The 16,482-nt window shown below is 36.1% G+C and overlaps 1 protein-coding gene across 1 annotated transcript; it reads left to right on the plus strand.

Annotated features, from left to right (window-relative positions):
- Window positions 1-1,623: 1,623 nt before the first annotated feature.
- Window positions 1,624-15,423, plus strand: LOC103719788 (protein SYM1-like). The gene is made up of 4 exons (XM_008809184.3): window positions 1,624-2,040; window positions 7,695-7,923; window positions 14,824-14,948; window positions 15,043-15,423. The coding sequence occupies exons 1-4, from the start codon at window positions 1,696-1,698 to the stop codon at window positions 15,121-15,123; spliced, it is 780 nt and encodes a 259-aa protein (XP_008807406.2). The 5' UTR covers window positions 1,624-1,695; the 3' UTR covers window positions 15,124-15,423.
- The last annotated feature ends 1,059 nt before the right edge of the window (window positions 15,424-16,482 follow it).

Here is a 16,482-nt window from a genome sequence, read left to right on the forward strand (position 1 = left end):
TCAGTAATATTTATTTGGTATTGGAAGAAATATACTATAAACAATATCAAGATTAACTTATTATATCGTTAATATGGTGTTCTCTTGCCATTGTAGTTTTTCGAGATTCCGCTACTCTTGGTTAACTGCTTCGTCATTAGTATAGGCTTCCATTTGATGAACGAAGAGTCAACATAAGCCGAGCTTTCATTATTTATCCATCTATCTATTTACACCTTCTTCCCTTTCTCTCTCTATAGAACATTGTTTCAGTCAAATGAACCAAAATTATAAAATTACATTAGTATACTTCGAGCTTTATTAGAAATACCGGTAGCAATTAAAAAAAAAAAATTGTACTAGAGAGGGATAGATGATATTAAAGTTTTTTTTTAACACTATTAAATATACAGACTTGATTGAGTTCAATTTATTTCCAGATTGGCTTAAAATTACAATTTAACTTGTGGACTGGATTTAAGCTTGGCTCAATTGCACTATGACATTACTCATATCTATTAATAGATCTAATTAGGTGCACCATGTTAATTACACATAAGCATTGAAAGCTATCATAATAATAGTATTGGTATCTTTATACAAAAATCATTCTTTTTAGTTTTTTAGTGTCAATATAATTTTTCTTTAGAAGAAAAAGCTGCCTACCATGGATGACAAAAATGTTTATCATAATTAGATTTTTACATGCAAAGTTGTCCGTATCACTTTCTTTAATCAAACCATTTATAATTAGCATAAAAACTAATTATAAAATTATAAAAATATAAATGTAAATATAAATTATCTTTATCAAATATATAATCTAAATAATAATAATTTATAAAATCATTCCACTTTAGGCTCCACTAATTAGAATCCAGATAAAAGCTCTTATCCTTGAATTACCCCTACTTTATTCATGGAAAATGCCAAACATCTTACGAGTGCGACAATTCAATCAAATTATGAATAAATGAAAATGGATGGTTCCACAAGGTCTCCAAAATTTCATATCCGCGCTCTTTGTCCTCTCTTAAATTAGTTTCAAAAAAAAACTGCTATATAGCAAAAAGTAGCTACAAAAAATTATAATAATTTCAAAAGTAATAACAATGATGTTTGGATTTAAAAAAATCGAAACAAAAAATTATTTAGCTTATCTTATCTTGGAAATAACCCTACTGGGAATAATAATGATGTATCTTGGAATTGCCTATCCGGTTTCTAAGCTATCCCTAAACTCAGAAATAAACAATAAAACAAAAAGAACCACAGGGACGCGCCGCGCGAGGGGCCGGGGGTGAAAGTTCTTCCACACGTGGCGAGCGTCACACTTAGTAGGTGACGAGTCAATCAGCCAAACTGATGACGGGTCGAAATACCCCACGAAACCACCACCCCAGATTCCCGGAGACACCCGCGACCCAAACCCCGGGTCTTCTATGCACACCCACAATTGCCTGGATCCTTCTAATATATTCTTCCAGCTGTCAGAACAGCACACCGCGTAATAGGGGCGCGAATTAAAAACAGCGGAATAAACTTATCAACAAACGGAACGGGTCCCATTCCGCGTCCACAAGAGACGTCCGTTTTCCATGCGGCTTGCGTCAAACCGGACCCGATAAAAGGACGAGCGGGCGAGGGAAGGTCGAGAGAAAGAGAGAGGGCGAAGAAAACAGGGCAAAACGGGGGCAACCGAAGAGGGCAAAAAGCATGAGCGGCGGGTTTCTGAGGAGCGTCGGGCGGCGAGCCCACCAGCTTCTCCTCCTCCACTCCCGGCCTTCCCTCGCCGACGTTCTCTCCAAGCACTCGCCGTCGATAGCCTGCGTCCGATCCAACCTTCTCTCTTCTAAGTTTAAGGAGTCATCGTCCCAGATCTCCCCTGCTTCTCCTTCCCTCTTCTCCTCATCTTATTCCTCTCCCTCGGCCTCGGACGCTACTTCCTTCGCCCGGAATGGGTTCGTGAGCTGGTATTTGGGAATGATCGAAGCCCGCCCGGTTCTCACGAAGAGCCTCACCGCGGGGGCGATTTTTATGGCCGCGGATGTCTCTTCTCAGGTCGGTGTCCTTTGCTCTGTCTTCGTTTCCTCGTTTCTTGCGATAAAATCCCATCTTGCTGCTTGTTTTTTGGGCGGGTTCTGCTGGCTTTGATGTTTGGATGTGTATGGAAAGAAACAAGGGGGATGTGAGCTGAAATCTGAAGCTTCTAATTGTTGGTAGGGGTTGAGTCTAATGAATATAGAAGTTGGGATTTGTTGAAGCGTGGGGCTGGTAGAGGGCTTATGTGTATTTAAGTTTCTAGGGTTTGCGCACTTTATCACATAGTTGTAAGATATTGATTGGTTGCATCATTTTGTGGGTGCTTCAGATTTGTGTGTGGTTCCACTCATCTATTTGCTATAATTTTGTGTTTGTGCATTTGAGTTGTATAAGAAGAACGGCCATGTAACTGCACGTTCTTGAAGCAACGATTGTAAGGAAAATGTATCTCTTGAATCTAGACTCTAGAGAAAATCTCTGATGTTATGATATTAGAGGAGACTGATTAGAAGAAGACATCTGAGAAGAATGTGTGCTTTCCACACATTGTCATCAGTTATCACCTTCATCCAACTTTGATCTTCCACTGTCTGTTTTTCTTATTCTCTGTGTGTATTAATAACTAATTAAAGTTCCTTTCTAATTCACGTATTGAGATCAAAAGGAATAGGAGCACTCAAGTTCAGGACCCCTATCAAGTGCCAATTCTAAATTGCCAAACCACACAAAGACCATGCCTTAATATCATAAACAATAGGTGCATATTCCATGTGGTTCTTAATTCATCTTATTATAGAATAGAAGGTAAAAGAGCCTTGTAATATCACCTAGTTCCCGATGGTAATACCATGTGAAACATTATGAAACACACGGGGTTGATATATATTAAATTTGATATGGTGCTTGATCAATAGATTTTGTGTATGATCTATATATGAGACAATTAGTGAACATTATGAAAAACAAAGAAGGTAATATGTACACGAGCTTATATCACATGGATGCTACATATTTTTAGCACGAGCATATGAGCCTTGAAAAATCATCACAAATAATTTATATACTATGGAAGTCAGAGACAATTTATTAGTTATTAATAGGCAAGATCACCACTATATCTATTTTTTTTTTTGTCCAAAATGGACTACTATGAGTTATTGACTAGTATTATTTGCCCAAATAAAGATGGTTTAAAGTTTCACCAAAATCATAGCATTCCAGTTTTGACTAAACTTGTTTCAAAATTGATTCAAGGTATTTTGTAAGGTTTTGACCTTTTTCATGAGAAATTAACTAGTTTTGGTTGTCTTGTTAGAAACTACCTTTTAAATGTTCTTTAGCCTCATTTCTAGGTATTTTTTTCTTCGTTTTCGTAAGTTAAGAGAGATGCATATCACCTGTAGGTGATAGATTGAGACTTCAAGATGTAATTTTTATATAGTTTTGAGAATACTTATGCTTTTTCATAAGCAAGTCAATCTACATGCTATTTAATTTTTATGTCATTCTTGTCGGTAATTTTCCATATTTTTATAATAATAATGCTTGATAATTATACCTTTATGTTAATTAAGCGATTCATATATTTATAGTTACTTTTTGATTGCTTTACATGATAATTCTTTTATTACTTATTATTTTTACTTGTCTTGATTCTTTAGACTACAGACTCAATATTCAACCATCATTTGTTACTGACAAGTCTCCCCAAGGTTGTCCCATTCTTCTTGTTAGATTCTCCAGTCTATAATAACATCTAATATGTATTCTTATACTTGTTCTATCAGCTCTAGTATCTTTTTCTTTTCCTCCTTGGATTCATTTGTTTGAAATTTATACCAAAAAAACATATTATATCATGATATTGTATTATATTTTTCCTTTTTCTTTTTTTTAAAAGTTTTCTTATTTTTGTTTATCTCTTTTTGAAATAACTTCAGACAAATCCCTGCCAAAATTACTTAAATGTTCGGCATAGTCTCTTAGAGAAACTGATGTTGAGATTTCGTTTTTTAATGTTGCCTATAGGCTTTTCTATTTGCTTTCTGGATACGGATATGATGCGATGAGGTTTCAGATTTGAATTTGAAATATTTTTATGGGTTTGAATTGGTTTGCAAGGTTATGGGATTCATAGTTGGTCTTACATGCAGGGGCACTTGTGCAGATGTAGGTCTGCTGCTTAATGAATGCAATACACTTGGAGAGAATAAAATTAAAATTGAAAGAAATAACTAGTGTTTGTGTTTGATACCAAGAAAGGACCAGAAAACTCCTTAGAGAATATACATAGTAGCCTTCATTTGTGGTTATCTTCTCCTGTAGATTTATGGTAGTTCAACCATAGCTTTCGTTTGCTTGATTTGCTTAAAATCAGCTGCTGCAACAGTTTTAGAAATTTTCAGATATGCCCCCTAAAGTGTAGATATGATGGGACATTCGAGTAAATCCTATTTGCATTGTTATCTATATTGTGTTATAAAAAGGGCCTTTTAAATTTTGGAATATTTCTTGTATATTCGATCTGTCAACTTTTTTGACCAAAATGTCCTTGATTAATTTTAAAGTATTTGTACACTCTCCAAAAATATTCTTTGGATTATCTTTGTTTCCTAAAAGGATCAATATTCGAGTTCTTTCCAAACAAACCAGCCTTCTCTAATCCTTAATAAATAAGGAAGCAGGTGAGAAATAATGGATGTAATGTGGTCTCCTAATTTGTTAGAATATATTTATTCAGTGTTATTTATAAGATATTGCCTCATTGTTAAGGGCCTCTTAACAGAAAGTGGATAATTAGGGTTCATGGAATCTGGCATTGTGTGGGCTATGAACATAATGATGTTGATGGCTGTGGAAGATTAGAATTTTTTATTTTGGTTTTTAAGTATTTTTAATTTGTTATTTCTTTTTTGCTTCATATTATGCTTATTTTTTATTTTATTTATTTTTTTATATTTTTTTACTCCAATTTTTTTGTTTTGCATTTTATTTTTCAAATCTTATTTTCTGTTTTATAACTATATCTGTATTTTCTTTTTTGGTAAATCATATTTTTCTCTTCAACATGCATGGCATGTGCCTATTTGCTAGTAGAATTATAAAAAATCTTATATAACTATATATAGTGTTACAAGCTGAATATTCTTTCACAGAATGGTTTTAAACAATATGTAACCACTAACCTTATTCTGCCCTACTCTTAAAGCAATGCTGGTGAAGCTAATATGATTTCCTTGATGATCTAGTTCATCCCGCGTAACTTTAATGCAATTTTTATGACTCTAACATTGTTGTTTTGTTGATCTACTCCATTTGTTTGATGGTTTTGAAATTCCAGCTGATATGTGGTTGGTTGCCTCTCTTTGCAATATTTTGTATGTATCTCATCTTGACAAGGTAGCATAGATGCTTGAAAGCTCTTGGCAACAAATCCATTTAGTTAAGACCCATGCCTTGGAGCGGAGTAAAGATGTACATCATTTTGATGGTTCCTCATCATGATCTTAGTTAGGAGACTTATTTTGAAAGTAGTTAGGTGAATGAATCGTGTTATCAAGGTCAAGATATTTATGGTGGTGAACTGTAAGTATCTTATGGACTATTCTGAAGGTCAAGAAAAAGAGTTGTAAAGAAGCTTTCTTTGTAGACTGGTCAAGGAGTTCATGATATTTTAGACACACAGTGACCTTCTTGTTCTCCTATTACATTCTGAAGTACTGTTTATTTATCATTTAATACACATTCGAATGTTTTTTGCCATGTTATCTTGTTTGTTAGCTTGTGCATTTGTGCTTGTTTCTTTGTGTTTGTTATGGGTTGCAAAGAGGCCAAGGGGAAATCTATTTGTCTATATGCATGCAGAATTGTTTGTCATACCTGGATTGTGAGTGAATAACTGCTCAGTTGTGATATATGAGAGCATGCTGGAAAAGAAACTAACGTATAACATTTGGAAAAGGATGAACCACCCAAGGACTCAATTCATTTCCTTTTTTACTAGATGGGAAATTGTCTCTATAGAATGTTTTTATTTATATCTCGCTTTTGTTTTGATTTATGGGTGAGTTAGAAAGATGTGATAATGATGGAGGAGCACAGATCTGGCAGTAGAGGATTGTCGACGACAAGAAAATTGCTGGAGGAGGAGGGTGTGACAATGATGCTCACCATTGTTGTGCCTCTTTGTTTCTCTCCTCCCCTTCTTCCTTTGCTGGGAGGAGCCATCACTGAAGAAGGTAATGACAGGAGGGAGAGAGGAGGAGAGATTGATTGTGAGAGAGTGAGAGAGATTGATCATGATAGAGAGGGAGAGGAGCGAATTCCAGACCACAGGGGAAGGGGGAGTAGGAGGGAGGGGGGGTGCTTGGGGGTTTATTAGGTGTCAAACCATCCCAGTTCTTGACCAGTTTAGCATGATCTAAGCTGTCTGATTCGGGACAATTCGGCTAACCTTGATTCATACCATTGTTCTTACCATTTTTCAGATGAATGTGAGAGAATAGGGGTGGCAATGGGCTGGGTAGTGTTAGGTTGACCTGGAGTGAGATTTAGGTTGTTAGATATAAGTTGCAACCAACTCAACCCATTTAATGAAGAAGTCAAAATCCTTAACCAGAAACCAATCTGTTCATTAGATGAGAAATAAGGCACAACATCCTTAACTTGTTTTATTAGCTAATAGGATCATGTTTGGCAGTATGCAAGTGACTTGTTGACTTGATGTGTTTGACTAGTTTTTTTTTTTTTTCGAGAGGAGTGTTTGACCCGTTAACTTGATATGAATTCAATAAGATTGATCAACCAATGTTTCAAATCTCGCTCGATACTGGTAACCTATCAATTCAAATTGAACATTATTGCACATGTGCAGGGGTAGATATTGCAGGTGCAGGTTTATAATTCTTGCACATGATTTGCATCAGAGTCATGCTCATCATCCAATAAAGGATAGGAATATTCATGTCAGATTAACATGGCGGATTTTGAAATCTAGGAAATAGGCTATGGGGCAGATCAACAATTAGAAGCAAGTGGACTTTAGTGACTCCATTCCACATAAATCATTTCTTTCAAACCCCATTCCTCCACAAATTTAGGTATTCTATTATTAAAACGATTATAGCAGTTATCGCGACTGTTATTGTTTAATAAACCCCCATAGCTGTTGGTGTGTGTGAAGATTAATCTTTCCTTGTAAGAAGTAAATGTGCAAGGATTTATGAGCCATGAGTTATTCTCAATATTTGACGAGGCCCCCAAGAAAAGTTCAATGGATATGAGAATTATCATCATATATTTAATTGCAATCTTTTTTATATCATTTTGTTGTCTAGTTTGTGTTGATTAAAGTAAATAGGTGGCATTTCACCTTTTGGTGGAACCTTGTGTTTCTTTGAAATGAGGTGATATAAAGTTGTAATAATTCAATCAAACAAATTCTTTTTTTGCGTCAAATTGGAACTATGTTATCACATACAGGAGATACTGTATAATGATAAGCCTGCTATATGAATGCTTCATTGGTGAAAGGCCAAATAAGGAATATAACTTGCATGTATTTCGTGACTGTGTTTCTTTTTGATTCTTTTGGATGCCGCCCTCATGAAACTAACTAATGCTGCTTCATTTGAATTCACTGCTTTCTGATTCTTGTATATTTATCTTATCAGATGATCACACTCCCACCCTCTGATTCCCTTGATTTAGTAAGAACCTTGCGTATGGCTGGTTATGGAACACTAGTTTCAGGACCCTCATTGCATTTATGGTTCAATTTTGTGTCAAGGATACTGCCAAAACGAGATGTGCCAGCTACTTTTAAGAAGATATTTCTTGGGCAAACTACATATGGGCCTATAATGACTGCAGTTTTCTACTCAGTAAATGCAGGATTACAAGGTATTGATAATATTAGTTTCCCCGCCATGATATGAAAATTTACATATATGATATGAAATAACATATTATGTCATACAGATTGTGGTTTTTTCTTGTTCACTATTAGTTTTTGATAGCTAAAGCAAACTTTATGCTCTTGTAGTTATCTTCTTTGCTCAATTTTGTGTAGCTGAAACATAATGCATTAAATACAAACGATTAGGCATAATATCTGTTTTCATAAATTGCATTGAAGCTTAAATTCTATAATGATATTTTTCTTTTTCTTTTTTTTGTTTCAGTGGTAGCTTCTATAATCAAAAGACCTAAATATTCATGCTGATGTCATCTGAAATACATGATTGTATTTACCATTTTAACCATATTTTATCTGCTAATCCGTAGGTAGGTTTGCCCCTCTGCGCTAAATACCTGCATAAATATAGTGGAAACTGGGTGTCTCTCTTTTGAATTTAGTCTTGATATATAGTTGGTAGGCATTTCTGTTCATGCTAACCACTTCTGGCATCCTCCATCCTATTGAAATTAGCAGACACATCTAAGCGTAACCGGTTTGCGGGTGTGGAAATATGGCTCTTAGTTGCTCCATTTTAAGAAATTTTAGGTTTGATTAATAAATACATGAAATTTGATTACTCAAAGACTTTATTTTTTCCATGTCCATAACAATAGCCACCAACCCTTGTTCGAGGTGTTTGGGATCAGCTTTGTGAATGCTCATTTGCCAATCATTCCTTTTTAGATCTACCTTTGATATTTAAATTGTGGCCATCCTAGCCTTCGCAGATATCAAAGTTGGATCCATTTAGGGGTTTGATATGCTTTTATGATTGTTTTCCAACCCAACATCAACCTTTAACTCTTGTATGTGGGATTTGGATGGACATTGGCAGTGTTATGTGATTCTCTTACAAGAAGGAAGGAAAACGAGGGATCACTACATTGTTGAATTAAGGTAGCTAAGGTTAATGCTTTTTTATTACCTTTCATGATTTTGGCATTTTTTTTTCAGTTCCGTGTTTGTGATCTTCATGTAAGTTCTTGACTGTAAACTGTTATTGTTATTTTTCAAATAATGCAAAAAAGAGTATAATAAAACTGTCTGGAATAAAGGGCATTTTAAAAGATTCCATTGCCAAAATGATGTAAACCAATAGAATGTGTGAGCATGTTCTGCAAATGGAAGGCATTCAAGCTGAGGAGCTTGAAGTAGGAAAGGATAACAGAAGAAGAAGTCAATATTTGAAGAATGGTTCATGTAAGAGCAAGTGGCTTGGTAAAGATGCAATTATGGTGAAGATCCAAAGTGCTTCATGGGATGGAATTCAGAACTGTGAACAACTGTGGAAAATTTGTTTTCCAGGAGTGCACTTAATATAAAATTGCATATGTTGAGTCAGGCATTGAAAGAGCATCCCAGTCTTTTATTGGCTTAATTAGAGTTCAGACGAAGAGAGGACTAATGGAGTTGTAGTTGCAATTCTGAAACAGAAACCAGTAAGTCTTGTATCATCTCTTCTTCTGTAGGAATGTGATCCTGAGTTCGAAACCAAGTTTGTACGCACTTTTATAATTAGAAACTTATTTATATTGTATCATGATCAGAGTTTGAATCAATTTAGAGTGATAGATATAATTTGAAATGCTATGATCTTTTCTTTCATTTTGGAGTGCTAGAGTTGATTCTCGGGTTGAAATCTTATTTTCAGTTTGAACCTTTTATAATAAAACAAAGTGCCTTTTTTTTTTTGGGGGGGGGGGGGGGGATGATGAATAGATGATTGATAAATGAAGCTTTGGTTCAACCACCCCATGTCCTTTTTCCCAAAAAAAGAGGATAATTTGTTTTTTGAGAAAATATTGGTGGTATTATTTGATTGTTTCCTTATCTTGGTGCTCTTAATTCCTTCGAGATCTTGTTGAAGATGCAAGATGTTGACAAGCTCTTCAAAGAAATTAAGGTCATCATTCATCTACTTATCTATTTCTTTATTCAACTTCTCTTCAGTTTCTCATCTTTCAATCTGAAAATCAAGTCATATCTGATTGGCATCCCAGAGTTTTGGACTGGGATAGTATTTTATTTTTTCTCAAGAGAACTTCTTGATAGGCTTTCTTCTGGGAATTTTAGAGATTGGTGTAGTATTATATATACTTTGACTAATATATAGTATTTCTGGTACTTGTTTGTATAAACTGGCTAGTATGACACTGGCTAGGGTCATTCCATCAATGGAAACTAATATAATTTAATAAAAGCAAAAAATTCTTTTAAAAAAAATAAGACAGGGAAAAATCAGAAGCAGTAAAAAAGTCACTAAAGAGGAGTAAATGCATAACATCATTTATGGCATTTGTTTACCATGGCAAGCAAGCAGCAGGTATATCAATTACAATCTGGGTATAATAGTGGCTATGATTATATAATCATTATATTTCATTGTGTTTATAAGTATAGGAATCATTCTTTTTTAGCTTAAGCAGTAAAGTAAAAGCATCTGCATTTTTGGAATTTAAGAAAGGTTTTTTTTATTTTATCTTACTCTATAATTTCTTCTTTCTCGGCCTTGGAATTCTAAAGTTTTTATAATGAAAAAAGAAACCACATGCTGCCTTGACGTCACTTTTACATCCAATGAATTTGCTATGAGAGTCGAGTTTAGCTAAATTACTTTAAGATCCTAAGTTGGTAATACCAGGTACTAAGTTGCAAATGATGCTGTATTTGTTATTTGTATTACGAGTATGAATGGTATCAAGTATCAACTAAGATTTGCTTTCTAGCTTGCATGGGGCGTGATATTAGTTATATTTCTTCTTAGGGATTTTTGGTCTGTTTTTTAACCGTAATTGATTAGTTATTCAGAGTAGTATCATAACAACATTCAAGTTATCTTAACATGAATGTCAAACTCGTCCTTGCAAAGTTGCATAGCTTGCATCAATGTCCTCTTTAACTACCATCCTTTTTTTTTGTAAAGAATTTGACCAATTTTTCATGAGTATTGTTGATAATCAGGAAGGAAGTGTTTGTTCATATGTCAAAGGGAACCATCATTGAAGGACTACATTGATGAGAAGTTTGCAAAAGATTTTATTGGAGTTAGAAAACAAGGGATGTAGTGCTTCTTATTCTTGTCGTCCAACAACATCCCAAAAGATTTTTTTGGCATTTAGAAGCCAAGTTAATCTTTAAGAAAGTAAAATCTTTATCAGATTTGGTTTATTTTTCTTTAACAAGGTTCGTCGAACCGGTACAAGAGGCCTTATCGGCCAGGCTTGGTACGGTCTAGGTAAGTACTGTATTGACTTGAGGCGTACTGGAATTTGAGGGAGAGGTGGAGAGGGAGGAGAGAGAAGGAAGGAGAGAGAGAGGAAGGGAGGGATAGTGTACCTCCATCGTCATCGTCTCGGCAACTCCCTAGTCTTTGTCATCATCATCGGTGGTGGCAATGGAGGTGATGAAACACTAAGCCTAGCAAGGGGTCATGACGCACGATAGGCGATGATGATTGGGAGAGGGGGAAGAGGCGGGGAAGATTGGGAGAGAGGGAACAAGGATTGGGTTGGAGCTGCGACTCGCGACAAAAATTATAAACCACCAAACTGCTCGATTTGGTCGGAGCAGCCTGAAATGGCTTGAAATTGGGCAGAACCAAATGGTTCAGCCTGATTCTCAGCTGAAACCAAATCAACCAGCGGCTGTCTTGATTCCTAGCCGATACAACTTGGTATGCCTCGAACTGCCTTCTTTTGGACTGTTTAGTTTTCAATTAAGGTTAGCTTTAAGGGGGTCCTAATGAGTGTATGGCTGAAACTAAATGATTAGATGAGGTGTTGACATGGCATAATTAAGAACAAAAGCCACATCAACTGAAAATATGTTAGTGGTAGTGCAATTACTGTAGTGATCAGTGTTCATGTGCTGTTCACACTACGGTTCATGCTACAGGAACCATGAATAAGTGGTGCATTATAAGGGATACTTTAGGGACTCGAAAAAAGGTCCTTAGGTTTTTTGGTTTCTTTAAATATGTGAGTCAGGTTATGTAAGGGACTTTTATGTAGAATATGAAGAAAAGAATGCATAATTGGTGTTTTTTTCTCGTGGTGTGATTCTGTAATGGAGGCATGGGACATTCAAAAACCCTAGTTATGATTCCAAAGTCTCAGATTGAGTCCGGTATTGTCCTTTCTCTCCTTTTACTACTTTCTACTACCTCCAGTTTTGCTTCTGTTCTTTGTTTTCTGTGGCTTGGTTGTTCTGTTGTTGCTGCTAATCTGCAGCAAAACCTTAGTCTGCAGACCTAATAACATAGCAAGCTATTCCCCTGCCATTATGCCACCACTAATCATCTGTGGAAGGCAAACAGCCACCTGTAAGGGTCCATTTTCAGGTCACATCAGGGCTGTTGTCACAGCAAATCTTGTTCTACTATTGCAGCGAGCCTAACAGCCTTCCACCACAACCCATGGTTGATCCTTGCAAACCTTAACCTTGCAGCCCCTAACACCACTTGCTTTCTTAGATCGGTAATACTGCAGAAACAAATCTATTGTTACCATCTTTGCTATTTCTCCTCGAATCTATACATGCAAGCCACCAACAGACCATTTTTTTTCTAGCCAAAAACACAGCTGATTTCTCTGCTGTATTTAAAACCCTAAACCTGCTACTAAACTGGAAGTTTCATCAACCTGTAGGTTTGATCCTTGCTTCCTCAGATCCTGGGGACCCCTACCATCTAGATTATCCTACATCAAGAATCAAGATTATGTCCTAGAGGAACTTGGCTGATGTTCTTCAGGATCATCAAGTCTCCATTTAAGGTGGCTATGGAGTTTTTGAAGACAGCAGTGTGATTGAAGAAAATATTATTAATGTCCAGTTCATTATAAGATCCTTCTTGATGAGGATATTGCTCCCATTATTGATGTCCACGAATGTTAATATGGCATTAAGGATGAAATATTTCTTGCAAATATGACTGCAACAATGGCTTCAGTATCCTTTGTTTGGATTTAAGGATTATAGAGAACCTCCCCTACATACAGCTAGGCAATGGCCACTCTAAGTCCCTACAATCAAGAAGGAAGGTATAAATATATGAAAACAAAAGAAAAAAATTGGTTGGTGGATTTTTTCAGGAGCTGCAACAGTGATATGGTAATAATTAAGGGAGATTTGATTTTCCTTGAGGGATTATGTGACAGACCCAAATCCAGAAATTTTTGCATTTTAGTATGGTCTAAGTTTATTCCTGTAAATTCCTAAATTCTTTCTGTTCAACTTTTACCCTACTTTTTGGTTTTTCTTTTTATAACATTCAAAATTGTAGACACGCTAAATTTACAACATAGTTGAAACTTGAAACCTTGATCATATGAGAGGGTATTGCTAGCAGAGGTATATCTCTTTATCCATATTTACTTGGGGATGATGATGGGACGTGGATATTGCTAAGGTGAGTGTTAGAGAAAGCTCTATTTGTAAGATCTACTCTATTATAAGCATGCTTCAATTCATGTCGTCGATTGTTTTATATTACAAGCACGAACATGCATGAACCAGAGTCACAAAATTCAACCACCTAGCAAGATTAGATGTAGATTTTGCAGATAAGCTGGTATCTGGGTTTACCTGCAAAGGAAAAAGGTATCTGAATTTGTTAAATCCATCCTTTGTTGATAAAAGATGATCTGAATGCTTTTTGAAACAAAGAGCCCTGAATCTTATGAAATTTGTAACTTTTCTGTAATCCATTCATTCTACAGCCAATTTTAATCTGATTTTATATGTCCTGTTAGAATAGCTAGCCCAAGTTTTCTACTCAATTCACATTCAAATGTTTTGATATTTCCTGCCACATGGCTACAAATTCTAACTACCACCATTGATTTCACTTTTATATTTGTATATCAGCTTCTAATACTGTCCCTGTATTTATGTTTCGGTTCATCAGGGAAAACACTTGTTAATTCCATATCTGCGCTTCTTTATACTTGCATTGTTGGAACTCTTCTACCATTCTAGGAATTCTCATGCTGCCATTTCTTCCTGCTTATTTTGGTCTGCTTGCATCTTGGATAGTATGCTTGTTCTCCTGGTCTAAATGCACTGTCTTGCAACAAAAAAAAAAAAGAAAAAAGAAAATGGATGCACTGCCTTGCATGAGAGACTAGATGAGTGCTTTGTCTTCTAGTAACTGGTTATAGCTGCCAATGTACAAGGGGTTGGTGTTATTGGACTTGTTCGAACTTTAGTTCACTAGAATATGATACGTGCCATGCACATGATAGGATATAGTTTTGGAGAGTTGTGGAGATGTGGAGCTTGACTGATGCACGCATCTGGAGTTCTGGTTTATATTGTAGACTGGACTCCATTCTCAATTTCTGGTGTTCGTCATACTAGCAACCTTCCTTGAATGCAGTGCATTATATTCTCTTTTCATGTTCAAAGAACTGGAAAAGCTGGTTGATGTGACATTTTATTATGTGATTAGATGCAATTTCTAACCTCTTTATGCTTTCTTTTTCAGAGCCCAAAGTTGTCCCTTAATCCACTATGTACAAATGGATTTTGATTGCCCCCTTTTTTATTCAAAAAATTGTGGTTCTTCCCCCAATTTCATATTGCTTTATAAAATCTTACAAAGTTTAGCAAGTAAATGTGGATCTATTTTGGCTTTTTCTCAGCTAATATTTCCTCCACCTTGGCATCTTTTTTATTTTTTATCTTCTATTTTTGTTCTTCGGTGGGTCACCGTAGAAACTAATCATCAAATATCAATCTATTAATGATCATTTATAAATAGTGTGTTATTTCACTCTGTTTATGTTAGCTAGAAATTCTGTGTTTTTATGTGTTTATATTTCTTGTATGATGTCATTCTTTAGGTGAAACTGTTGCTGAGATCATTGCCAGATTGAATAGAGACCTGATCCCTACTTGTAAAAGTGGGCTTGTATACTGGCCCATATGTGATTTCATCACTTTCAAATTCATCCCTGTTCGTCTACAGGTGACATCTGACACCTATGCTATTATCAAGTAAAATGCTAATTTATTGAAGTGCGTTGTGACTGCTCTAAACACAGATGCTGTTTATTTTTCAGCCACTGGTAAGCAATTCATTCTCATTTCTTTGGACCATCTACATCACATACATGGCAAGCTTGCAGAAGGCAAGTGTCTAAAGGATCTCAACTGACTCAGTGCTGTATGTGCTCTCATCATTTATACCTTGTTCATTTTTTCGCAAATTGCCTGAATGGCATTGCCCAGAAATATGGTATTGACACGAAGGGTGGATTAGATTCTTTACTTTGTGTGCAGCACATTCTGAAAAAATGGATGTATATTGTAGCCTAGAGCGTTTTAAACGTGCTTGATTATTCTTGCCATAATTCTGTTAGAAAGTGCTGAGCACTGTCAAAACCTTTATCTCTTAAACCAATGAAATAGTTAATTAAGTGGCTCGGAGCCATTTTTTTCAAGACCAGCTTTGTACTTGTTATTATAGTATGGTTTCTTGATGCTTCATGGTGTTCTATGGAATTCGACGCTTTGGTTGCAAATGTCTTCTTACTGAAATACACGGTAAAATATAACAAGGAACTCAGTATTTCAGTGCACGGCCACCTGGAAATCCATAGTTTCATAGTTTTATTGTCAATTATCATTTTGACTCGTCGACATGGGAATATGGAGGTGTCAATAATCTCATAAATTATCATTTTGATTTTGGTTGCATTCCCCATAGTGCTATCCATCTCATTCTATGGCTCGGTAGGAAACTATTCTGAGCCATAGGGTTCATATTTCGCCGTGAAAAAGGATGAGCAGAGACTGTTCCCTAATACGATATTGATGGAACCCTGCCCCCCAAAAGAAGGTAAAAGAAGCAAAGAAAAAGATATTGATGGAACCCCATCAACAGGTCATGAGATTATGATGCTAAAACCTTTCCTGTTTCAAATCTACTTTGGAGTTTATCAAGTTTCTCCTCAGCTCTTCTTTTCTGCAGATAATTGTCATCTTGAATCTCCATTAGCAAACTTTGGTTCAGTCTTGGCTACAATTTCTCTACTCTTACAGCAGCTGATACTGTTTATGTGATCGATTCTGAATTTAAACATTGCATGTCCATTGATCCAACCAGCCAGCATCAACCCCCACCTTCCTATGTTTTTCGAACAAATTAGGCAGCCTTTCTGTGATGTTGGTGACCATTTCATGTTATCATCGTCGATAGGACCCGTCTCCGGCCACTCTCTCGGACATGGGGGCTGCTGGCTAACCTCAAGATTGGGAATGGAACATACTGATTGAAGGGTTTATGTGTCAGTCTTCTGCTTCTTCCTGTGGTTGTGGATGGGTTTAGTTGGTCCAGCCTGATATGATGCTCCTGCTCCCTTCACTCTCAAGCCTACCTGTCAAACTGGCGCATACAGTTGGATGGTTGAAGGTCCCAACCACTTGCCAACAAGCTTTCAAGCTTGGCCCACACTTTTGGACCATAGATGAGCTCAAAAAGAACTTTAATGCAAACGAAA

The sequence above is a fragment of the Phoenix dactylifera genome, chromosome 15 (assembly GCF_009389715.1).
Source record: "Phoenix dactylifera cultivar Barhee BC4 chromosome 15, palm_55x_up_171113_PBpolish2nd_filt_p, whole genome shotgun sequence".
NCBI classification, from domain to species: Eukaryota; Viridiplantae; Streptophyta; class Magnoliopsida; order Arecales; family Arecaceae; genus Phoenix; species Phoenix dactylifera.